General features: G+C 42.8%; 1 protein-coding gene across 1 annotated transcript in view; it reads left to right on the forward strand.

The window, feature by feature from the left end:
• IMPG1 (interphotoreceptor matrix proteoglycan 1) overlaps positions 1-22,759 on the forward strand; it is a gene marked incomplete at both ends in the record, with an annotated part of 86,671 nt that extends 63,912 nt beyond the window's left edge. Inside the window, 3 exons of the mRNA XM_079716349.1 lie at positions 13,919-14,084; positions 21,136-21,208; positions 22,682-22,759. Of these exons, the coding sequence (XP_079572475.1) occupies positions 13,919-14,084; positions 21,136-21,208; positions 22,682-22,759 (317 nt within the window). The remainder of the gene's footprint in view (positions 1-13,918; positions 14,085-21,135; positions 21,209-22,681) is intronic.
• Positions 22,760-25,867: the final 3,108 nt, after the last annotated feature.

Genomic DNA, 25,867 nt, shown 5'->3' on the forward strand with positions numbered 1-25,867 from the left:
AAGTATTGAATGACTGGGTGGATGGATGGATGGATAGATGGACGAGGTCTGCCAAGAATGGCTGTCATGAGCCAGCCAGGACATGAGTAATGCCTAAACGGGAGGGTTGGAGGACAGCAGAATTAGAAAGCCAAATATGGATTTTATAAAAGTTAAAAATAAATAGCAAAAAACTTTATGGATTCCTCTATATAAATCAAAATGGACAAATCTAATATCCAAAAGGGCTCCTAGTTATAGTGAGAAGACACTGTGCCATCTTCTGATGGAGAGGGAGCTGGAGAAGGTGGGAGGAGGCAGGGCTTCCTCCCTCATGGCTGGTTTAGTTATTTCACAAAAGGCAAAGGGAAGATTCACCTATGTAGCCAGCAAGTGGCTGATGATGGATTGAAGCTTTCCATCTTCTACATGTGTAACCCAAAAGAGTCAGCATTCATCCACCACGGTAATAACCGGCGAACATATGTAAGTCCCTGCCCAAAGGAACTTGCCCTGTGGCCAAGGGCAGTCACCTTACAATGATGCTGGGATCAAAGCTATGCCTTTTTCCTTCAAAGACCTTCTAATGAGCACTTTCTGATAGGCTACCCTTAGTTGCAAATTTCTGTGCATTTGGGAATCCCCAGAGAGGAATCCCATAAAGAAGAAAGCACTGAGTTTTCCTTTAAGTCCCATTTCATTGAAGCCTGAGGCCTGAATAGTACAGAGAAAATATGGGGATAGAGATGAATGTAGAGAATTCTGGTCCCCCTGGCTGATCTCAGGCAGTGAGGAGGCCTGTGGTGGTTGGTGGTATGACGGCTGGGCTGCTGCAGCCGCCATGAAGACAACCAGCATCGTTAAATAAACAATTACTCAGTGATATTTGTTAAAGATGCCAAGGGAGACTTTATTCCGGGGGCCCATCTCGGTGGATGTAGGGACTACGGCAATGGAGTCTCACAGTGGAGGAGAGAGATTGGACTCAGCTCTGGGCACAGCACACGCAAGCGGGAATTTATAACCAAGGAGCAGAATGGGTCAGTGGATGGAATATTACTAAGGAACATCCGGGGTAAGAGGGGATTCTGGCTAAAATGACCTAAAAGGATTCTTGCTGGAGGCAGGCCAGGTGATCAGACACCACCTGGGAGAGAGCAGAGGGTGAAGAACCTGATGATCAGATATATGGAGGGTGGGAGATTCTGGCCAAACCTACTTAACAGCTTTCGTGCTAAAATTGGACAAAAAGAGACAAACACAGAAGCCCAAGAGTTGAGGCCGAGTTGAAAATTTTAGGGGAGCCTGAGTTAGGGTCTGGTCAAGGAGAAAATCTTTGTCAGCACCAGAGCCGTAGAGGCAGGACACCAGCCACAAAAGTTTGGGTGGCAGTGGCCCAAGCTACCTTTGGAGGGTGGTGGCTGCCAAAGAGAGGGGAGTGGCCACCCAAGACAGAGAGGTACTTGGGGACCCACCCAGACACAGACTCACAAATGCTCCCACCTTCATTCTCACATTATTCACAACCCTTCCCTGTTCACAGCCTGCTACAACCATTGCTTCTTCACAGAGTTCATTAAGTTCTTACTTCTATGAATCTGCATATCTTATAAAACTTCTTGAAACGTAAAATGCCAATCATAAAAAAAAAAACCTGTATACTTAGAGTATAGTAAAGTGTTTCTAGCCTCAGTTCTCCTGTACAATTTTAGTTTGGGGAAATATGTACAAAATTAGTATTTTGATTATAGAAGAAATGGGTGTCTGGATTTTAAAACAAATTAAGGGAAAATATGCATATGATTTTCAGTAGTTTTCTTCTTATTCCTTTAATCTAGAAGATGACAGCTACTTTGCTTCTAGTTTTTCTGCATGACTGGCTGGTCCAGACTTTCTCCTCATGGTGGTGTGTTTAAGTGTAAGCTGTCATGGTGATTGACAGGCAAGCTGATTAAAACATCTCCTAGTACGTCCAACCAGTGCACCCAACTGCTCACGCTGCCTCTCAGGTCCCTGGACCCCAAGTGATGATAATTACTTCAGCTTCCTAGAGAAAAAGGACTCAAATTCCAATACACGTGGCCTCTGGCTCTGTTGCCAGCATGGTCTTTTCTAGTGTCTAAGGCTCAGCTGATGCTCAGCAGTGCCCACCCCACTCCCCCAGCATGTAGTAAGAGAGGTCACAGTGTCAGGGCACTGACCATCAAAATCCCAGATAACACCCGAAGGCCATTTTAGCCAATACAAGAAGCCTCGCTGATTCGGGTTTGTTCATGCAAGTATTTGCTTGAACTTACTGGAGAAAACTCTCCTTGAAAGAGGATCAGAAAGGGAACTCTTGAGAGAGAAAAAGGTCAGCTCTGGAAATACTGTACATCCGGAATAAATACCTAGTTTGTCTACGGGAGAGAAGCCCAAGAATCTTTCCTTGGAAAATAGGGACTGTGTCCTATCATTTCAACCTTTTCCCAACCAGGATGGCCAAATACAGCAAAACTAAGTTATGGGTTGTCTTACCTCTTTGCACTTTTCTTACCACTTTCTTGGAAGAAACAGACTAAAACTAGGGCTACACAACACTGGAGGGTCTCCCGCCTCAGGTGCACTGTCCCCCAGCCCGGGAGCCGCCAGCCTGCCTCCTCCAAACCCCAAAATGTGAAAAGCATGAATGTCATACGAATAGATAGTGAGCATATGCCACAGTCTTATTTGACTCATTAATAAGGAAATTGTTAGATGACAAATCTGGTTTAAAGAGGATATGGAAACAGGGATCTTATATAAACAGAGAACAAAAGCAAATGATGAAATCTAAACACAAAACAGAAAATACAATCATTGTATCTTATCCACTTTCTCTATGATAGTTTCTAACTTTATAGAGTTGTAAAATGCCATAATCAATAGTAAATGGTAGGTCAAACCAAGTTACCTCCTTCTAGGAGTCAGCAAAGTATTTCTTAAAAGGCCAGACAGTGAATATTTTAGGCCTTAGGAGACAAAAGGCAAAATTGAGGATATTATGTTGGTGCGTATATAACCATTTGAAAATGTAAAAATCTATTTAAAAATGTTAAGGAATAATCATTTAGGAAATCTTTTTTTTTCTTTTTTTTTTTTTTTTTTTTTGCAGTACGCGGGCCTGTCACTGTTGTGGCCTCTCCCATTGCAGAACACAGGCTCCGGACGCGCAGGCTCAGCAGCCATGGCTCACGGGCCCAGCCGCTCTGTGGCATGTGGGATCTTCCCAGACCAGGGCACGAACCCATGTCCCCTGCATTGGCAGGCGGACTCTCAACTACTGCACCACCAGGGAAGCCCCATTTAGGAAATCTTTGCATGTAAATTAAAAGAATTTTAAATTATTTAAATTATAAAAGATTTTTATGATGCACAGTCTCCATGGCCATGGCTCACAGGTCCAGCCACTCCGTGGCATGTGGGATATTCCCAGACCGGGGCACGAACCCGTGTCCTCTACATCAGCAGGCAGACTCTCAACCACTGCGCCACCAGGGAAGCCCTCATATAGTTTCTTGTAGCTTCTCTTGTTCCTTTAATCTGGCCTCAGGTGGCCTTCTTTGGAATGAAGAATGCTAACATCTTCCATTTGTTGGGGGTTTTAGTTTTGTAAAGAGCTCAAAGATATTGTTATGTGTATCCCTTGAGGGGGAACCAGGGCCCTGCCCCAAGGCTGCACTATTGTTTCTTGGCTGCTCCTCCCCTGCCTCTGCATTCCCTCCCTTCCCTGATTAGCAACTGTTCGAATCTGCCCTTTGGAACTCAGGGAAGGTCATGGAGGCTAGAGTCTTACCTACAAGAAATGGGGGACACAGAAATATTTCCATGCCCAGGAGCCACAAGGGTCCCACTGAGTTACACTGTAAGGAAAGGGAGGTTGAAGAAAGAAGCCATTGTAAAGTTTAGTTGAGCTGAGGGGACTGTTAAAGCCCTCTTGGTCAGAGGATGTAGCATTTCTTTTCTATGCCCCAGTTTTATTATATTTATAGGCAATGTCCAGACAGACCAATTATTTAGTTCCATTTGAAAATTTGAAACAAAACCCAATCAAGTGCTTTTCTTTTCTTTTGGCCTAACGTCAGGGTGGAAAAGTAGTTTGTGGTAGCAACGCCGGGAGTGGGGGGTTATTATTCCTTTACTACTTTGGGACTAAAGAGAAGAAAGAAGATAGACTCTGAAAACCCTCATGAGATTTCCAGGTGAATTTCACCCCACATTCAGATCAGCATTGAGCCGTCTGGCTGTATCCTCTAAAGGAGGGTCAGCACTTTCTCAGGCCAGATGGCATCTGCAGAGGCATAGACAGGTAGGAGAAGCCACACACGCTGTTTGTACTGTGTGTGGTTTGCCTTTCACCTTTTGAAACTCCCTGAATAAATGAATCTCTGATATAAAAAGTATAAACCAATGTTAGAACTATCTGATTTATCAACCAAAAAAAAAAAAAAAATCACGGCCTGCTCAGTATTCTGCTGGCATCCCCAGCAACTAGAGTTGTCTTTCATTTAAGCTGCTGTGAAAATTCTTCAGAAGCATGTAGAGCTTTTATGCCAGTTAGGTGTGCAGGTTGAAGATTTCAAAAATGCAAAACCACATATAACTTATTCTGACTTATTCTCTCCTTGAATTCCTAAAATTCCTCCTCAAAAACAGGCAGACCTCAAGGCTGGTAAATGGTAAACATTGAAATTAACTACAGTCTGGCATCCTAGATGCTTCCAGCCAGACTGTGGATCAACAAACTCATTTTCTCTGGAAAGTGCATAATTTGTAAGATTCGCACTTAGTCACCAGCTCTGAGAAGATGGTAGATGTCACTCATCCCATTTATGACAATAAAAATAACAGCTACTGTTGATTGACACTAGTTTTTAATCTTAATAAGTAACTACACAAAGTTATTATTTCCCCCCATTACACAGTTGGAGAAACTGTTTCCTAAAACTATAAGTAACTTACCTTTTACTGGTCACAGAGTCACCAAGGGCCGGAGCTGGAATTCAAAGGCAGCTTTGTGTGCTTCCTTCAGCTCTACTTATTGCCTCTTTATAAAAAGAAGGCTTGGGCTTCCCTGGTGGCGCAGTGGTTGAGGGTCCGCCTGCCGATTCAGGGAACACGGGTTCGTGCCCCGGTCTGGGAAGATCCCACATGCCGCGGAGCGGCTGGGCCCGTGAGCCATGGCCGCTGAGCCTGTGCGTCCGGAGCCTGTGCTCTGCAACGGGAGAGGCCACAGCAGTGAGAGGCCCATGTAACGCAAAAAACGAAAAAGAGTCTTAACCCTCCTACTGGGTATACAGAGGCTGTTTAATCTACTTAGAAAAAGTGACAACACAGTTCAGTCTAATTAATCCTAAATGAACTGTTAGGTTCTACATTTCACCAAGTGAAATTTCCTACAATATTTTGTCATATTCTAGAATGCCAAAAACACAAAAAATCGTTCTCTCAGAAACAAAAGTCCCAAACTTGCAAATGTCCCCTTTCCATGTACTGGTTATTGGCTCTGCTAGGAGTGTCCCTTCCGAGCTGGGGCAGCCACACGAATCCTCTTTCCCGGAGACTCTCCCCAGCTCCCCCATCCTGTCTCCTAGGTCTCTGGCCAGTCTCCTGGGGTTACACTGCTGCTGCCCCGTGCCTCCCGGGGTGCCATCACAGGGATTTTCTGTTAATGTCTGCTTCCGTTACCATCTGGACTGCCACATACCTTTCACCCCTCTCCAGAGTTTCAACCTGTGCCCTCATCTCACACCCGAACCACCCAATGGAGCTTCCTTAAGACACTCCCAGAGCCCTTCATCCAACCCCTTAATGCAAACCCTCCACACAAGCCTGGGACTCAGCCCAGCTGCAAGGTCACCTCCCACAGCCCCTGCTGTCAGGCGTCCCCCTCCACATCCTGGGACACTCAGGCCCTAAGATCAGTGCACCCAGAACACCTCAGTTTAGCTGATACAAAAATGACTGAGGGAGAATTCTTCAACCCTCTGTCCAGGGTAAGACATGTGTGTTTGCCCTGGAAATGTTACTGAGAGCCTCCTATAAAGAGTTTGTGGTGGTTTTCTTGAGAATGGTGGAGGATTGAAATGAAACCCTAAGTTGCTTCATTGCATGCCCCTTCAAGCCAGAAAGAAGTCCCATTAATAACTTACTCAATTCCACAAACGTGTATTAAGCTGCAACCACATGCATAGCACTATGCTGTGTGTTACATATCATTGAATAGTTATTCTCACTCTAATCCTACCCTTTGGCAATAAGTCATAAGCAAAATATTTTTGGCCAGTAATAAAATAAATAAATGTAGTTTTTTTTAAGTTCTTTTCATCACTGAATTGCACAACAGTTCTGGAGCCCGGCTAAAGCTCCGGATGCCTTTGTTCCAGTAGGACGCCTAGAATGGGAGATTTCTATTTGAGCTGGAGGAACGTTAGTGATCACCTGCTTTCATTACCCCTTTTTATAGAAGGGAGAAATGAGACACAAAGATGCTAAGCTGCATTCCCAAGGCCACAGATAATTGCTAAGAACCAGCTCTTCTCGCCCAGGGTGCCTTCGTGGAGGCTTCAGCACTGACACCAGGGATTAGCAGGTTCACTCTGCAGCAGGTGCAGCCAAGTCCAGAACGTTCTCAGGACTTAGGAAAACAAGCCCGATGGGCCTGTGTGGAAGGTGAGGTTCCCGCACGAACCCCCAGAAGGGCGCCACATTTAGTCAATGACTAAGCACTCAGCACCAAGCACTGAATTAAAATGATAGTCACGCCTTAAGAAGGGAGCAGTCAGACGACCAGCGCTGCATTAGGATTTCCTGGGCTCTAGACCCTTTGCCTTCATGAATATTAATTTTAAACATTAATATTAATAGAAATCTTTATATTATATTTTATGTCTGCGGTGGTATAGAGACAGATATAACGCAGATTGGATTCTATTAATTTTTTTCTTCTGATTTTAAAGAATTTAAAACACGTTCGCGAGCCCCTAAAAGTGTGGTGGGCTAGTGCGTCCCTTGCCCTGCAGATTACCTTCGATCCGGATGTGTGGGGTTGTCATTCCCCGATGCCCCAAGGAAAGGAATGACACGCCCTCCTCCCCACCAACAAAGCCGGAACCGCAAAGCCTAGGTTGTTCTGGGGTTAGGGGGCCCCAGCTCCCCACTTCTCTCAGACGTGAGGCTGGGTCGCGGCCTCCTTGGAACCCCGGGGCCCTGTCTCTGCCTTTTTGAAATGGGAAAAGATGATCCAGGAGTTTGCACCACATGCCCCAGCCGGCCAGGCCCGATCTGCCGCGGTGATCACGGCGTCCTAAGGGCTCTATCAGCGGTCCCCCGAAGCTGATTCTGCCACCGCGCCAATTCCAGGCGGACCTCGCCTCCCTCCACCGGTGCGCTCCGCAAAGCGGCTTTTAAGCAGACAAAAATCAGTCCGGGCTCTTATCATTTCATCCCCTGAATCTATTCCTACTTCTTTTGCTATTGAGCGCCATCTAGCGATCACTAGGTTTCATCGCATTAAAATGTTAAAAAACAAACAGGAAAAAAAAAAAAAAAAAAAAGAAGTCCACAGAAGAGTCCTAACAGGCCCTCAGCCCCAGCCAGACCAAACGAAGCCTGAGTTCCAGCCATACTGAACTGAAATCCTGCCCTAGGACGGGACCCGATTAAAGGAGATGCCTCACTTCCGGTCTAGCACGAGAGTGTTAGGACCGCGCAAGGGAAGGGGATAATGAAATGGTAAAGAATGATGAAGAACAGGGCAGAAAGGCAATCAATACTCAGCCCCAAGGATGCGGGGCAAGTGACAGGACGATCTGGGGGGAGGAGTGGGTGCAATGAACCGGAGTTAGTGACAGGTGGGCCTGAGACCCTCAGAGCGCTGGCGGGAAACAAGAGTCTATTTTCAGGCATGAGTGCACTTGGGACCAGAAACAGAGGGTTGGAAAAAAGACCGTCTTGGACCATCAGGAACCTATGGATTTATAAGCTGCTTGATGACCTGGATCGTAATCTTTTTAACTATAACTGTAAAGTGCTTTCAGGTGTCCTCTGCAGGCAGGGGGTATTCACTTAAATGCGTTTTGATCACATGATGTAGGGCTGAGAGACCACCTTCCTCCGTCAGCAGCTGGGAACACTTTTCAAGACCTTTGAAATGCACACCAAAGACATGATAGAAGCAAATCCAGGGTAGAAAATGATACATAAAATGTGCATGCACTGGAAATCTCAAAATGATCCAAGCCCCACATGGCAGCTCCATTACTGCAAGTCATGTTCATTGCTGTCACATTTGAACAACAGAAAGAAATGTGGAGCCACCGTCTGTCAGACTGTGCTTTCTATAAGGGAAGCTTTCTGCCTCATGAAGGAGCAGTGGCAGATGCGGGTTTTGAGCTTGCTTTAGTTAGGAGATTATGGTTCGGAGGAAAGCATTCCTGGACATCTGATGTGTGAACCAATGAGACCGGAGATGCTGGCGAGTTTCGCCTCCCTACCCTCTCTCCCTCATCCCTATTCACCCCTCCAAGCCCTGAAGGGCCTCCTGGAAACCCCATATTTGAAACCACTAAAATGATGTCAAAAGCTGAACACCGTAACATACGGATGTCAATCTTGGGTCATACTTACTACCTAAAATGGGCTTCAATTTCCTTACCTGGGAAAATGAGGTCAGCACTGTCTACTTTGGAAGATTATTGTGACTATTAATGAAGACACATGTTTAAAGTGCCCAGCACAGTGCTAACCAAACAGTAACCCTCGTTACGTGTGCGTTCCCTGTTCATATAAATAATTGCCATTGTGCTCCTGGCGAAGCTGGAGGTTCAGGATCATGATTTCTGGGGCCAAGTCAGGGACAAGGCCTGAAGTGAAATGACACCAGTGCTCTGACTATGGTCGAAACCACATGGGAAGCCAAGGACCAAGTGCCAGGATGAACCTGGACCTTTCCCACCTGCTGCAAACGAGGAGCTACTAACACAGTCAACTCACTGAGTGCTCTGGGCCGCCTCTACGGAGAGATTGTCAAATTTGCTCTGCAGAAGAGCTATCCATGTGGATTAAGGATAGAATATTAAGACATTTTGCTAGCAAGCAATTATGATAAGCCCAGAGGATGTCCCAAATCATACTAGGTGTTTGCTGGGTGTGGTACAGGCTTATAGAGAAACCTCTTGGGAGTACGCACCATCAAAACAATCTATTTAAAGGGGATTTCAGTAAACCCAGGAAGCTAAGGCATCATGAGGCCCTCACTTCCTCAAATCCACACACAACCTGATAGTGACTTGAAAATATTCTTCTAGAAAATGGCAGCTAACCATCATTCTAAGGAGAATGAAGAATGAAAAAGAAAGAAAATAACAACATAGGGAAAGCTTTGCTTAAGAAACTTCTACTAGTTAAATTTTCATTCATCGTAGAACCACCTCTCCTCTCCTACGGCCCTGCCTCTGCAGAATCAGCCTAAAGCCTAAAGCCTAAATCCCAAAGTTGTAGGTGTCCCTCAAAGAATGATATGTAAGTAAAGAGGGTCATTTTTATTTATGAAAAAATTTTTTCATAAATTTTTAAGGTAATAGGAGGGGACGCAGTAAGAGTTGCCTCACAAATTAATGTAAATATTCGTCTCTTCTGTTACGATTCTAATTAACTGAGGTTGCCTTTACCAGCCATGGCCAACAGCTCCCCCTGGGACTCTTTCCTTCCCTGGAAGCTGTCCTCACACAGTCCACAAGATGGGGGGCCGGGGGGAAGGGGGAGGACTTGAGCGCAAACAGCCTTGACCTTGGCAACATTCAACCTCCCTGAGTCTTGGCTTCCTCATCTGCAAAGTGAGCAAATTAGTGGAGAAGGTCTCCAAAATACCTTCTAGCTCTCAAATTCTGCCTCAAATGTAAGGTTTTAAATATGGATAAAATAAAAACCTAAAGCAATTAGCTGGACTGGAATTCTTAATACTAAAGAGTTTGAAGGGCCCATTTGGTATTCGTTGAATGACTGAGTATCTTAGGACCCAGGAAGACGTACACAGCAAACCAAAACTGAACTAGGTGACGTGAAGTCTTGTACTGTTCTGTAGGCTGGTCCCAAATAAATAACATGGGAGAAGCAAGTAATCTATAACCTAGGTGCATTTATTTGTCAAATATACCCGATTGATGGCCCCCAGATTTGGATAAATTCATTTCTGCAGTGTTGCCTTACTGTGTTCTGTTCAGCTTTACTGGTACAGAGACATGGACTACGCCTGGCTGGGCTGAAGGAGATATTGGTAAAACAGAAACGCTGGGCTTCCCTAGTGGCGCAGTGGTTGAGAGTTCGCCTACCGATGCAGGGGACACGGGTTCGTGCCCCGGTCTGGGAAGATCCACATGCCGCGGAGCGGCTGGGCCCGTGAGCCATGGCCGCTGAGCCTGCGCGTCCGGAGCCTGTGCTCCGCAACGGGAGAGGCCACAACAGTGAGAGGCCCGCGTACTGCAAAAAAAAACAGAAACATTTTTTTAAACAGGAAACTCACGTGGTTATCACACATTTCCTATTACTCTTCAGAGGGGTAGGCTCGTTGCATTCAGTCTGCTTTCCCAGTTAAATCTATTTCTCCACTGCAGAAAGAGGGCAGTGCAGACGCTGACTATTCCCTCCTGGCCTCTGCTTTCAGGACTGCAGGCCTGGCTGTCAAATTGCTGACAGCTGTTATTTATTAAACCAGGCCCTGGACATGAAACACCTGGGTTGTCAGGGTAAATCTGAGTCATTTTCTAAACAGTGACAAGGATCCCTTTGCCTGGCCAGCTTTAGGACTGTGAGGCAGGGAAACCCGTTCGCATTAGCCGTATGGACCCTCAAGTTGCAGAGAAATACAACTTTACGTAAAAACGTAGCAGGTCTACTTTGCTGGGAGACCCCAAAGTGTTTTCCCTCCGCGTGGGCTGGTCTAGCTAACCCCCTCGCTCTCCTTTTCCACCACGAGGAGGCGCTAGATCGGGACAGTGAACACGAGAGTCCGTGGAATTCTCGCCCCACAAGCTGCACCCCACCCACCTGCACGGCTTCTGTGGTCAGTAAACTTGGCAAAGCGGCTGACGCCAGCCTTCACTTGAAGATGCGCAATAGATATTCGCTTATTAGCGACTCTAAGAGGTTTAAAAGTAAAAAGAGAAGGAGGTGCAGCTGGAGGGAGAGAGAGTCCAGGGGAAAGAGAGAGAAACCGGTTATGTTTATTTCACGCAGCATTTAAAAAAAACTTATTTAGCCACCAAACCTATTTTTAACATAAAACTTAACTACATCCTGCTCAATTCGAGTTCTGCAAATGTTCCCGCTTGGGAGATACTATACCAGACGATCACTGAAGCAATCCTAATTCTGAACCTTCTAAGATCTATTTACATATTTTCTAAAGCACAAGTCTGATCACAGCCCTCCCCTGCCCCCAAATCCTCCATGGCTCCCACCTGCCTGTAAGGTCCAAATTCCTTTTTTTTTTTTTATTGGAGTATAATTGCTTTACAATGGTGTATTAGTTGCTGCTATATAACAAAGTGAATCAGTTATACATATACATATGTTCCCATATCTCTTCCCTCTTGCGTCTCCCTCCCTCCCACCCTCCCTATCCCACCCCTCTCGGTGGTCACAAAGCACCGAGCTGATCTCCCTGTGCTATGCGGCTGCTTCCCACTAGCTATCTATTTTACGTTTGGTAGTGTATATATGTCCATGCCACTCTCTCACTTCGTCCCAGCTTACCCTTCCCCCTCCCCGTATCCTCAAGTCCATTCTCAAGTAGGTCTGTGTCTTTATTCCTGTCTTACCCCTAGGTTCTTCATGACCATTTTTTTTAAATTCCATATATATGTGTTAGCATATGGTATTTGCCCAAATTCCTTAGCACGACATTCAAGACCCAGCGGAGCTTGGCCTGAACGTACCTCTCCAGTCTCAAGTCCCTTCCTCCCTGTGCACGAGTCTCTGCTCTCCCCGTTGCTGGGCTTCCCCTGCACCCTCTTCACATGGCCGTTGCTTTCTCACCTCTGTGCCTCTGTTCATGCTGGGCCCAGTCGGAGTGCCTTTCCTAGTCGTTGCACATCAAATGCAACCCACTTTAGGCACACAGTTCAACAGTCCCCTCTCAGATAGCTCTTCTCTAACATACCCTCACAGTTAGAGCCCTTATACTAGACAAGACACTGGGCTTCTTGTGTAGAAACATCTGTGTATATGTCTTATTGTCCCCTAGGGTTCTTGAAAGAGTGGCTTCATACCCAACTGCCTGTCCTCTAGCTCCTAACACATAATAGGTGCTTATCGAAATAATCTGAAGGGTAAATGGCGGATGTGATTCAACAGGAAACCTTCCGGGCAGAAAAGAACAGTGGTCTGGGGGCCAGAGGCCTGTTCTGGTTCTGCCATCAGCATGTGGGGACGTGGGCCTTTTGCTTCTCCGCCCGAGAGCTCGGTATGCTCAGCTGTAGAAAGACGGGGAAGGGGCTGGCAGGGGCCACAGGCCTTCCAGAGCTAAATTGTCTGAGATTCTCTTGATTTATACTCCACCTTACAAAGAACTTGAGGCAATCCTACAGAATTAAGAATAGAGTGAAAGAGAACAATTGATGACAAAAAAAGAACAGAGACCTGAGGTCTATTTGAATTTTCCAAATGGGGCCTTAGGGATCACAAGAGACTGAGAAAAAGAGATTTTTTAAAATCAAGTAATCATCCTGAGTTCTCAAAACTGTCCATAAAAACGACTGACTATTTTATTACTTCTAAGGTATCCCTCATCTTAAATATATAAGATCACCAATTCATCTCTGCAGAAAATGCTTGCCTTTAAAAAAACCTAATGAACAAAAAAAAATTTTTTTGAAGTATATTTGATTTACCATGTTTTCAGGTGTACAGCAAAGTGATTCAGTTATATACGTATATATTTTTTCAGATTCTTTTCCATTACAGGTTATTACACGGTACTGGATATAGTTCCCTGTGCTGTACAGTAGGACCTTGTTGTTTATCTATTTTATATACAGTCGTGTGTATCTCTTAATCCTAATTCCCAGGTCATCCCTCCCCACCCCCCTTCCCCTCTGGTAACCGTAGTTTATTTTCTATGGCTGTGAGTCTATTTCTGTTTTGTAAATAAATTCTTTTGTATCATTTTTTTAGATTCCACATACAAGCGATATCATATGATATTTGTCTTTCTCTGTCTGACTTACTTCACTTAGTATGATCATCTCTAAGTCCATCCATGTTGCTGCAAATGGCATTATTTCCTTCTTTTTTTATGGCTGAGTAATATTCCATTGTATACATGTACCACATCTTCTTTATCCATTCATCTGTCGATGGACACTTAGGTTGCTTTCATGTCTTGGCTATTGTAAGTAGTGCTGCTATGAACGTTGGGGTGCGAGTATCTTTTTGCATTAGAGTTTTCGTCTTTTCCAGATGTATGCCCAGGAAAAAAATTTAATTCTCTAATACACTAGTTATCAAAATGTGCTCCCCAGGTCAGATACATCAACATCATCTGCGTTAGAGAATTTTTTTAATGTTCCCTTTGTTAGTGCCTTAGAAGTACAAATTCTCCGTCCTCAAACTTCCTGCATCAGAAACTGTGAGGGGGGTGCCCAGGAGTCTGTTTTAACAAGGCCTCTAGATGATTCTGATGCACACCAGTTTGTGCATAATTATGTTTGGAGCTAAATATGTTATCACGTGTGTCTATAAACTCATTTATCAAAGATACAGAAATGTGTAGTTCCCTTTTCTCTCCACTCTTTTCTCACTCTTGTACAGTTCACTCCGAAGTGGGGTGATGGCAAATCTATGTGGTCCCTCATCTCTGACTTCTGCAGGATCCACTGCTCAGGCGTCCCTGCACCAATAAAATCTGCCCTGTTTTTTACAGCTGATCAAGCAGACCCCTGCAAATTCCTGGCCTGTGGGGAATTCGCCCAGTGTGTGAGGAATGAGTGGACCGAGGAAGCTGAGTGTCGCTGCCGAGTGGGGTACCCTGGGCCCTGTGCCCCCGGAGAGGACTGTGACAACACTCCAGGGAAGGGAGCACTGTGCAGGTGGGTCTAGCACCGCGACAGTCAGACCCAATAATTAGTCACTCAGGCTTCTGAGACGCCCATCATTAGCATGAATTCATGCAATCCCATAAACCCATGGTTCTCAAACTTCAGTGAACACCAGAATCTCTCAGAGAACTTGTGAAAGCACACATGGCTGGGCCCTGCGAGGCTGTTTGTGATTCGGTAGGTCTGTGAGGGCCCAGGTACGACTGCTGCTACTACTGGTCCCAGGACCACACTTTGAGAACCATTGGCCCTAAGCCTTTCTGCAGGATTTCATTAAGGCCAATAAGGGAAGAAAAAAGAGCCTGCATCAGCTTTAAGACAGAACACCACGTGACCTACTATCTTAATCGGTTTCTATGTGTCTAATATTTGAGTTTTTCCCTGGTTGCAAACACATTAGCTGTCATCATAAGAAAGCTGAAAAATATAGAAAATGATGAGAAGGAAGATTAAAAGCCTGTATAATTCATCACGTTAATTGATGTACTTCTTTACATAGAATTTTCCAAAGCAAAATGGAATTAGACTGGCTTCTTATTTTAGAGTCAGCTTTTTTTACTTAGAACGTTCTCCCATGTCATTAAATATTTTCTGTAGCATCATTTTTTTTAAATTTATTTTTGGCTGTGTTGGGTCTTCGTTGCTGTGCACGGGGTTTCTCTAGTTGCAGCAAGCGGGGACTACTCTTTGTTGCGGTGTGTGGGCTTCTCATCCTGGTGGCTTCTCTTGTTGCAGAGCCCAGGCTCTAGGCACGCAGGTTTCAGTAGTTGTGGCACACAGGCTCAGTAGTTGTGGCACATGGGCTTAGTTGCTCCGCGGCATGTGGGATCTTCCCAGACCAGGGCTCAAACCCGTGTCCCCTGCATTGGCAGGCAGATTCTCAACCACTGCGCCACCAAGGAAGTCCCTGTAGCATCATTTTTAATGTTTACATGGTAAGCCATTCTCTAGATATGTTATACGTTGAATCAGCCCTTCATTTCTGAAGCTCTTTAGAAGGAGGAAAAGGAAGTAAGATGTAATTGGCCTTCTATTCACAAACTAGACTTTAGGGCATAGGTTGCCTTATGAACAAACAGGGAGCCCAATGGGTCCTAATTCTTCTCCAAGTCCTGTGTCACCCAGTGAAGCTCTGCCTGGGGGGGCCTCTGTCCTCAGAAGTCTTCTCCCGAGCCTGTCCCGAGCTTCCCCAGTCCTGAGCTTCCAAGCACACACTCTTGAACATTTCTTCCGCGAGGACCACCTTGACCCATGTCTTTATTAGATCATCCTGTTTTTGTCACTGTCCTCTCATTCATTCTCGTGGCTGCTGTCCCTAATTTCCCACCAGGGCGACTTGTGGCAAGCTGCTTCCACAATCGACAAGAAACAAGAGAGACTGAGCCCTTTTCTTGATGAAACATACCCTGTTCCTTTAATGTATTAACATTTTAAAGACCATTATCCAATAAGAGTTAAGAAGCAATATTCTGGAGTCAGACAAATTGTGATTAAAATGTTGGCTTAGCAATTTACTAATCAGGTGACTTTCAACAAATTCCCTAACTTCTCTAAACCTCCATTTTTTTCATTGGATAGTGAGACCAATAAAAAAAAAACCCTGTTGGGTTGCTGCAGGGGGTATATGAAATTACATTTACAAAGCTTCTTAACAAATAACATAAAACACAGAGTATACGTTCAGGTAAGGGAAGATTATGATGATGCTGTCAGTTTTCTCTGAGTTAATCTCAATCCTGACAGAATTCTTTATGGAATTTGACATTCTGGTTCTAAAGTTCCTCTGGAAATAAAAATGTACAAGAGAATATCTTGAAGTACAATGGTGGAGAGGCTGCTCTATAAGATAGAAATACATAAAATAATAATACTTAAACCACTAAGATAGACACAGACCTAGATGACAGATCAACAGAACATATATAAGCCCCAAACAAAGCCCTATATATCAAAGAATTTATTTTAACAAGCATTTCAAATCAGTAGGGAAAGTATAGACTTGTCAATAATGATTAGAGTACAACTGGCCTTCCATTTGGAAAAATAAAATATTAGTTTCTTACCACACACAAATCAATTCAAATCAAAGATTCAAACCTAGGATTGAAACTATGAAAATATGAAGAAGTTCTTTTATATTTCTATAAATTAGGCTAAAAAAGGCTTCCCTAATAAGACCTCAATCCAAGAAGACATTTTCCCCATAGGGGAAAAGAAACCATAAATAAAATTAACAGATAAACAACAAGGTGGGAGAAAAATATTTACAACTTATAGACAAAGGATGAACATCCATACTAATAAGAGCTCCTACACATCAATAAAAGGCAAACATACTAATATTAAAATGAGTAAAGAATATAGAGGCAAGTTCATAGAAGAAATCCAAATGACCCGTGAAACATAGGAAAAAGTATTCAATCTCACAGTAATTAGGGAAATCTAAAAACAATGAGGATATATCATTAGCTACTCATGAGTTTGGCAAGAGAAGGTCAAAAATATCCAGTGTGGGTAACATCAGGGAAAACTAGTTCTATCAGGCATTGCTGTTGGGTGTAGTAATTGGAAAAACATTTTTTCAAGAGAAATTTGTCAATATCTATAAAATTTTAAATTTGACACAGATACTCTACTGGGTAAATAATTGTTTAGACAATCATTCCTACAAAAATCATTGCACTTTGCAATGTTCACAGTACCATTGCTTTGAATTATGAAATAATTGCACAGCCCATCAATAGGGGAACAGTTAAGTACATAGTGTGGTGTATTATTCACCGTGGAACATGGTAGTTAAAAGCGGTAATATAGTCTACTGGAACTGCCATAGGAAAATACCAGGACATTTCATTAAATGAGAAAAGTAAATTTCAGGATAAAAATCCTGTTTACATAATATATCAATAACAAAAATATGTACTTATAAGTATATTAGTTTCAACCATATGGCATTGCCATTTTGCCAGTTAGAAATCATCAAATATTGACAATGTAGTATGATTCAATGTAATATGTAAGTAAAAGCATAGCAAATATATGGAATAATAAGTACATTTCGCTATCATTCCAGTTAACAATGGAAAGGAGCAGATTTGGGGTCCAAAATGTTAAAAATGAGAATATGTCATGTATCACATACATAACTTAAAAGAAAGGGGGGAGGGAAGGAAGAAAGGATCGATGAGTAAGGCCCTAATAAGATGAAAAAGGAGAAGGGGGCTGCATGTGGCTTTTATGAACAATGAAATTCAATTTTTATTTAGTTTTTTTATTTTATTTATTTTTTTTTTTTTGCGGTACGCGGGCCTCTCACTGTTGTGGCCTCTCCCGTTGCGGGGCTCAGGCTCCGGATGCGCAGGCTCAGCGGCCGTGGCTCACGGGCCCAGCCGCTCTGCGGCATGTGGGATCTTCCCGGACCGGGGCACGAACCCGTGTCCCCTGCATCGGCAGGCGGACTCTCAACCACTGCGCCACCAGGGAAGCCCTCAATTTTTATTTTAATCACCCTATTTCCTGCTTCAGATGGCTATACAATTTGTAATTTTAATCATCCTCCTTCTTGAGTAAGAAAGACCACTTTAGTTCTGGGTTGTCATAAATGAGGTCAACAGAGCAAAGCATAAGGTGATCTGGAAATGAGCGGCTCTCACGAAGTTTTGCTGTATCTAATCCCTCCACCTGTGCCTGCCTCTGGGGGCTGACACGGACTTCTGGTATTCAAATACACAGAAATAAGGTGCCCCTTACACCAGTTCAATTCAACAAACATTTTTCCGCGCTCATTGCCATGTTAGATGCTGGATAATAGATAGGAAGGGAAGGAGAGAGAAAGGGAGTAGGTACAAGCTTCCAGTTATAAGATAGGTGAGTACTATGGATGTAATGTACAACATGATAAATAGAATCACCACTGCTGTTCGGTATACATGAAAGCTGTGAAGAGAATAAACCCTAAGAGCTCTCACCACAAGGAAAAAAAATTTTTTTCTATGTCTTTAACTTTGCATCTATATGAGGTGATAGATGTTCACTAAACTTATGGTGATAATCATTTCATGATGTATGTGAGTCAAATCATTATGCTGGACACCTTAAACTTATACAGTGCTGTATGTCAATTACATCTCAATGAAACTGGAAGGGAAAAAAAGATTAGAGGCTTTAAAGTTAGTCCCAAGTTCAAACTTGAGCTCTATCCCAAACTAGTTGTAACCTTAAGCTACATTTCTCCCCCTTTAAACCTCAAATTCTCATCTATACAATGGGGATAACAGGAATAAATTTAGGTAAGAAATACATAGATGTTCCTTGGTGTCACCTGCTCAGCTGCTAGCATTATTATAGCTGTGTGACAATTGTAAACAAAAGGCAGCCCTGTAAGGAAAAACTGATTCCCTACCTGGCACTTAAAACTAAACTCAGAAGGGAATCAGTTGAGGACATTCAAAAAGCAGCATTTTCTAATGAATTACGAACTTGGTTGCATTTCTGTTAGTCCACCTGAAAGTGAAGGAAGAGATGGGGAAGGTACACTGAGAGTAAGTGCCCTACTGAGAAGGTGAGGCCATCGACACACAGTGGGCATTTGCAGCTGGTTCAGTTCTTCATTCTGGGGCCAAGTCATTGTCATTCACTGCATTTTCACCTTTATTTTTCCTTCTCTTCTTTTCCTCCACTCAATATTTATGAACATACACCCTACGTTTTTCATTTCCCTCAATTTTCAATGTTCTATACATAGAATCAGTTGTACTAGGAACTTACTTGGCAAGATTCTCCCAAGAATAAACAAAATTTTCATTTTCAACGGTCTCTTTTTAGGCTTGATGAGTTTGACTTTTATTAATCACAATTACCATTATAAATACACAGAAAATGCAAAGCTACATCTAACAGAGTAAATTATTCACAATTTCTCCTCTTCAGAACTAAAAATTTTCACTTTGTCCTTTAACTTAATAGGGCTAATGTGTCCTCTGTGACACTATTTATAATAATGAAAGTCATTTCAAATATAGGGGCCAGATTAAGTAAATGATGATAAAAAGTGACATTTATAAGGAGGTTTTAATAATATGGAGGTACTTGTTTTAACCACAGCAAGATCCCAAATTTGTTCACATTGTACACCTCAGATGGGGCAGGGTAGGGGGAGGTCCATTTTTTTTGCCTCTAGAATCTATTCATATTTCCCTTTTTGAGCCCGTTCTCCACTGGATAGTAGGGGAGGGAGAAATAAGAGAAGGAGAGCTTGGAGTTTAATATAACCCAATCCAGTTTTTAAGAACCCCATGTGATTAATAGTTCAAGCAATCACTTTAGGCAACTCAATTCCCTTAGGATATTTAGGCTCAAAGGTCCTCCCCCATTCCCCTCTCTTCTCCAAGGTGGTATCTGGACGTGTGGCAGAGCGGCGTTGGCCCTCTTTGTCTTACAAGATCCTGTGAAAAGTTTCCATTTCCATTGTCCCCTCACCTGTGATCTCTTAGTCCTGCCTCCAGGGTTTTTTAGTTTTTTGTTTTTTGGGTTTTTTTGGCTGCATTGGGTCGTCCTTTGTTGCTGCGCGGGCTTTCTCTAGTTGCGGTGAGCGGGGGCTACTCTCCATTGCGGTGCGCGGGCTTCTCATTGCGGTGGCTTCTCTATTTTTTTTTTTTTTTTTTTGCGGTACGCGGGCCTCTCACTGTAGTGGCCTCTCCCGTTGCGGAGCACAGGCTCCGGACGTGCAGGCTCAGCGGCCATGGCTCACGGGTCCAGCCGCTCCGCGGCACGTGGGATCCTCCCAGACCGGGGCACGAACCCGCGTCCCCTGCATCGGCAGGCGGACTCCCAACCACTGCGCCACGGTGGCTTCTCTTGTTGTGGAGCACGGGCTCTAGGCACGCGGTCTCAGTAGTTGTGGCTCAGGGGCTTAGTTGCTCCGCGGCATGTGGGATCTTCCCGGACCAGGAATTGAACCGTGTCCCCTGCATGGGCAGGTGGATTCTTAACCACTGCGCCACCAGGGAAGTCCCGGCCCCTGGTATTCTTGGAGCCTCCAATTTGCCCAACCAGGGCAAGTAGGAACCCAAAATGCTACCTACCTTAGCTGGTGGTAGGAGGAACTTGTTACTCAGCGTCTTCAAACCACGTCTCTCCTCACTCTTCTGCCTTCTTCCCATCGAGAACTAGGGCTGGACAGGGTTTCCCTCCTTCCTACAATGATACCTTCCTTCCCCCTTTCCTTGATATTATAATGGACAGAATGTTGAGAGAAAGAGAAGAGTTTACTGCGTTTACTGATGAGGGAACATATATCACAAAATATCTCACAAATATTACACCCATTTTATAATGTAAAGAGTGAAAAAGCAAGGTGCAAAATGTTTATACAGTATCGTCAGAAATTATATGTACGTAGAAAAGCCTGGAATTATATACATCAAATTTTAAAATAAACTTTTTAAAAGTTTTTTTTAACTGTATGAACAAAATATTATTACAGAGTTGTTTTTCAGTAGCCATAACTCAGAATTTGACTTTAAAAATAACTCCGGGGCTTCCCTGGTGGCGCAGTGGTTGAGAGTCCGCCTGCCAATGCAGGGGACACGGGTTCGTGCCCCGGTCCGGGAAGATCCCACCTGCCGCGGAGCGGCTGGGCCCGTGAGCCATGGCCGCTGAGCCTGCGCGTCCGGAGCCTGTGCTCCGCAACGGGAGAGGCCACAGCAGTGAGAGGCCCGCGTACCACAAAAAAACCAAAAAAACAAAAAAACGCCACTTCTTGCAAGATAAAGTTATCACTCATCTTTCCCGTGAGCTTTGTTCAATCCTTCTAAGACCACTGCCTATGAAACAGTAAAGCCAACTGGAAGGCAAAACTCGGGGCAGAGGTGGGCTGGTGCACAAAGCATATCTTCTCCAACTCTAATGGAAGGCACTTGCAAAAATACGCTACTTTCATTTGTCATAATAATTTTAGAACTAAAATAATAGAAAGCCGTGGTTGCTCTTAATGTTGATAAGCCCAGGAAACAGGATATCTTCTTTTTGCTTTCTTTTGCAGGTCACCAGATCAATCTAAAAACCAAGTGTATGAAAATAGTGTTAAAAAGTTCCAAAATCAGCAAAATAACAAGGTAAAATCCCATTTTTATATGTTGGTTTTAATTACTGAATATAAATTTTGAAGGAAATTAAAAACATTTCTGGGCCTGACTCTTAAATAGAGATAAGAAAAAGCAGTTTTCCTTTATTTGCCAAGCTTTTTTATTTAGTATTTTAAGAGGGAAAAAGGCATTTCCTGGTATAAAAAGTATAGAGACAGGGGCTGGCATTAACTGAAATGTGTAGACAAAACAATAAAATAACAGAAAAAAATCCAAGTATTTTATAATATTCCTAACCTTTTCTTTAAAAATATACATGCAATTTATCAAATGCATTTGACCAACACTGAATTTCTCATAATGATTTATATTCCTGGAACTGAGTAATTAGAGATATAGACATATATATATAATATATGTGTATGTGTAATTATCTATATACATGTATATATATTATATATATATACATGTATATGTATATTATGTATGTATATATGTATATATTCTTATAAAGTATTTTTATTTCAAATAATCAGCTAAAGCAAAAATATGAAGAAACATGATTTGTGAACAATGAGTAACCTCAAAAATTCCTAAAAGTTCATCCTCAGATAAGTGTTCCTTCCAGTGTCCTAGATGTCTTTCAAAATACTCGTCCATTCAATCAATTTTTTTGACTAAATTTTATTTTACAAAGGGAAATAACTTATCTAATAAGTAGGTTAAATATAGCCTACATAGAGCTTTTTAAATAACTTTTGGAAAATACCTTCGATAATTTTTAGCCTAAAATTACCTAGTTTCAAAAATTGTAACTAGTCTTTGATGGTAAAAAAGAGTGATAATCAGCCAGTGTCCACTCTACCTGAGGTCTCTCTCTATATATAGTGCTAGATGGAAACAAACATGGCAAAGTTTGCAATTGAAACTAGTCATTACGGTCAACATACACTCCAGAAGGATACTGAGGCCATTACACCAAACGCTAATCATAAGTTCATGTGTCCAAGTGCACACAAGGAATAATGTGTGCCATTTTGACTTCCTGAAACAAAGAAAATTGAGAAGACAGAAAAGGTTCAGACTTGGGCCATAAAATGACAATAGGACACAGGATCTGATATTAATAAAATGCCCAGGATGAAGTATACACCAACTGAATCTGGAAGTACCAGGTAGAATTAGGAGCCACATTTCAAATAAGGAAGCAGCTTAGAGTAATGATGTCTGCTATGGTTGGAAGGGAACATGCTGACTTTGATTCACAAATTATTTGCCATCCCTGCTTCAAGAGATTGATTCAGTCTGAGAAGATTTAAGAAGAATAGTAGGTTTAAGAATTCTTAGTAGGTTGTAAAGTTAGGAATCTTTCCCACCTTTCAAAGAATATATCCTAAATGGCAAGCATATTATGTCATCTACCAGCAGAGGTAATATTGGAATGAACCATTGGTTTGACCTTGGGTGACATTTTTTAATCTCTTAAAACTATTTCTCCTCCAGGTAACCAGGAAAAGAAATTCTGAATTACTGACTGTAGGATATGAAGAATTTAACCATCAAGATTGGGAAGGAAATTAAAAACTGAAAATGTACAAATTATCATTTAATCTATCGCAAGAGAGATGGCTTGCTTTCTCAAGGGAAATTATATCCACTCTGTCAAAATTCTGAAGACATAGGCAGGCATATCCACTGGTCATTGATATCCAGGCATGTAGTCAACACTGAGAACCAGGACATATCACATTTCAAGTACAGAAGAGTCATGTACTTGAAGACCAATAAATTCTGAAAAAAAAGCAGCTTATTATCAAAACCAGAAACACCACCAGTAAAATGTATTTTGGTTATTCCTCAGTGATAATCAAGGTGATGGCAAACTAGCTTTGTGTCCAGCTGCCCTTAAAATATTGTTCACAGGTCATTTACAACAAGTGTAACTTATTATTTGGGGGAGGGGTGGGATAAACTGGGAAATAAAGCTCTTCATATGTTAGAATGTACATAAAAGATGATTACATATGCAAGGAGGTACAGGATGAATGCATATAGTATGTAAATTGTGGTGAGTCTATAGATGCTCCACACTTCGGTGTCTGTAACTCACATGCCCCTTCAGTTCTTAGGCCCACTAGTTGTATACAAAATTCCTGCTTACATGGTGGATAATTTTGTTGCCAATAATTTCTAAGTTGTTCCTTTATAGAAAAGAACTGGGATATACATACCATGGAAAATCTTACTTTTCTTGTTACTGCATAAAGCTATTTTAAAGAAAGATACTATATTGGGGGGGGGGAAGTGAGGTTGTACTTTGTGACATAACCAATTCCTGTTTCCCACCATGGATGAACTATGTCTTCTTCCAATTTGATAGCTTCATTGAATACTCCTTGACATTCACTGTGGTGTGTACATAGGTAGACTGGCATCAAGGTACTCCAGTTCAGTCAGTTTTGAATGTGCTATTTAATGAAAAACGAATTCCTCCATATCTCTTTCAAATGTTCCATATCTCTTTCAAATATACCTTAATTTCAATATGATAAGCACTATATCTATAGATTTATAATGTGAGTGCTTACTAGAATTATGATGATTTTAAATGAAAAAAGCACTTACGTTGGCCTCCCAAATGCATAGCTTTCATCTCTATTCCCAGCCCAACTGTCCCCAGAGTGAGGAGCTATGATATGGGACAAGGACTTTGTGATAAAGTGCCACAAAGCAAAGGAGGGTGGCAAGAGGCGTACCTGCTCACTTCCGTGTCCTTGGGACTCCCCAGAGGAGAACACCCTTGTTAGAGGCATGACAGGCCAGCCAGAAGCGTATGAGAAAAATTCCATTGAGAGAAAATGAAAATCTAATGCTATCACCTCCCCAGAAGGTGCCCTCTGTCACCTACATTTCAGTTGTGCTCTAATTGCTGCAGAGAATGTAGCTTTTGATGAGGAGGGAGGAGGCAAACACTTCATCTTGTGTGGGGAAGGTCCCCTTTGGAAGCAAGTGTCTCTCACTCTTTGGATCACCCGCTTTTGGGATTGGTCTTTTCCAACCAACCAGAGAAGAGCTGTTGAGGTTAAGATGGCCCGCATCTGCTTGCACCCAGAAGACCCATCTGGATCATGGTAGGTTCCACACGAAGTAGCCTATATACACCAGCGGTGTTTGAAGTCCTAGGGACGAGGACTCTTCTTTGGATCCCCAGTTTTTACATCCTGTGTCACCTCACAAACAAACTGGTAAGGGCCTGAGGAAAGGCAGCCACGATTTGGATTTTCTCTCATCTAGGCAAAGTGGCTCCTGCTTTTTCCCTGGATGGAAAACCTGCAGGAGTTTGGGGTCAAAGCTCAAGGACGCTTCAATCACCCAGGCTCCTTGCCTGTTCCTCCGCCACCAGGCACAGGGTTTCCAGGTCTGGTGACTGGACGAACTTCAGAATCCCAGCTTCTCCAATTTATTCCATTGGAAACAGGAGACAACAAGTGTAACATTTACAAATTTTTTTGTTTATAATACCCTGTAACTGTATTAAAAGCACAAGAAGCAAGTTCTACATAGAAGCATTTATTATGTGTATTTCCAGTACATCAGTATTTTAGGAAAGTATCAGATACACGTTTTTAGGGAATGAGGAAAAATTAAGTAACAGATGCAATTAGATGAATTTTCAAAAGTGAAAAGAAAATGGCCAATTAATAAACCTATTTGGGGTTTGAAGGTAAGAGTCTGCACAGGTACACATTAGGATTAAAGATTTTCTTCTCGGTGTGCATTTTTCCCTGATTATCTCTTGAAAAACTTTTTGAGAAGTATATGACAACCAACCTTACTTCACATATTAGGTTAGTCATGGGGAAGGAAGAATACATTGATTTGACCTGAACTTCACTGTACTCAAAGATCTGGCCCCGGCACGGGTAGGCTCGACCTCATAAAGTATCACCACTTCACCCCTCCACAGGGCCTACACACAGAATGTCTACTGGCCTTCTCCAGCGTGGCAGTGTCATTTCTGTATGCTAAGAATTTACACACCGGGCCTATCTTGGTCCAAGTTTAATAGGTCCATGGGTTTTGCTCTTATGTTACATACAATTCACTCTACAACTTAGCAAAGATCTAGGAGTGCTTGGTCACCTAAAACGCCGCACTGTTTTCAGCCTGGGGTGTAGCGTCTTCAGGGGTGCATCCATCCACTCTTCTCTTTCCTTATTGTTACAACCTTCCCACTTCCCTGTCCTTCTAATGTTTAGATATCCTCTGTTCTCCCCTCCCTTTTGTTTATATACTGGAAGAAATAAAAATGCTCAATAATTGTTACTGCTGGTAACGCTAAACAGACAAAGGCCATCAGATCTTCTGAAGATGGAGAGTGACAGGACAGCAACCCTTCATAAACCCCCAGGGGCTACTCAAAGAAGTCTGCTTGTTGTGATTCTTTGTGCCCCACATGAGTGGAGCAAAGGCATTTCTCTCTCTTTCATGGTCTAGAATTAAATCACTTGAGCTCTCTGCATCTCTGTTTACCACTTCTGTAAGAGGAGTTAGGTGTACCACTAACACTGCAGTAAATCACTGATTCATTCAATAATATTTATTCTACTGATTCAGGTACTCTTAAGGTAGTTTAGGTGAAGAAACCAAAGATCTACCTGTTTGGATCCCCTGAGAACCACTGTAATA

Source organism: Hyperoodon ampullatus, assembly GCF_949752795.1.
Source record: "Hyperoodon ampullatus genome assembly, chromosome: 12".
Lineage (NCBI taxonomy): Eukaryota > Metazoa > Chordata > Mammalia > Artiodactyla > Ziphiidae > Hyperoodon > Hyperoodon ampullatus.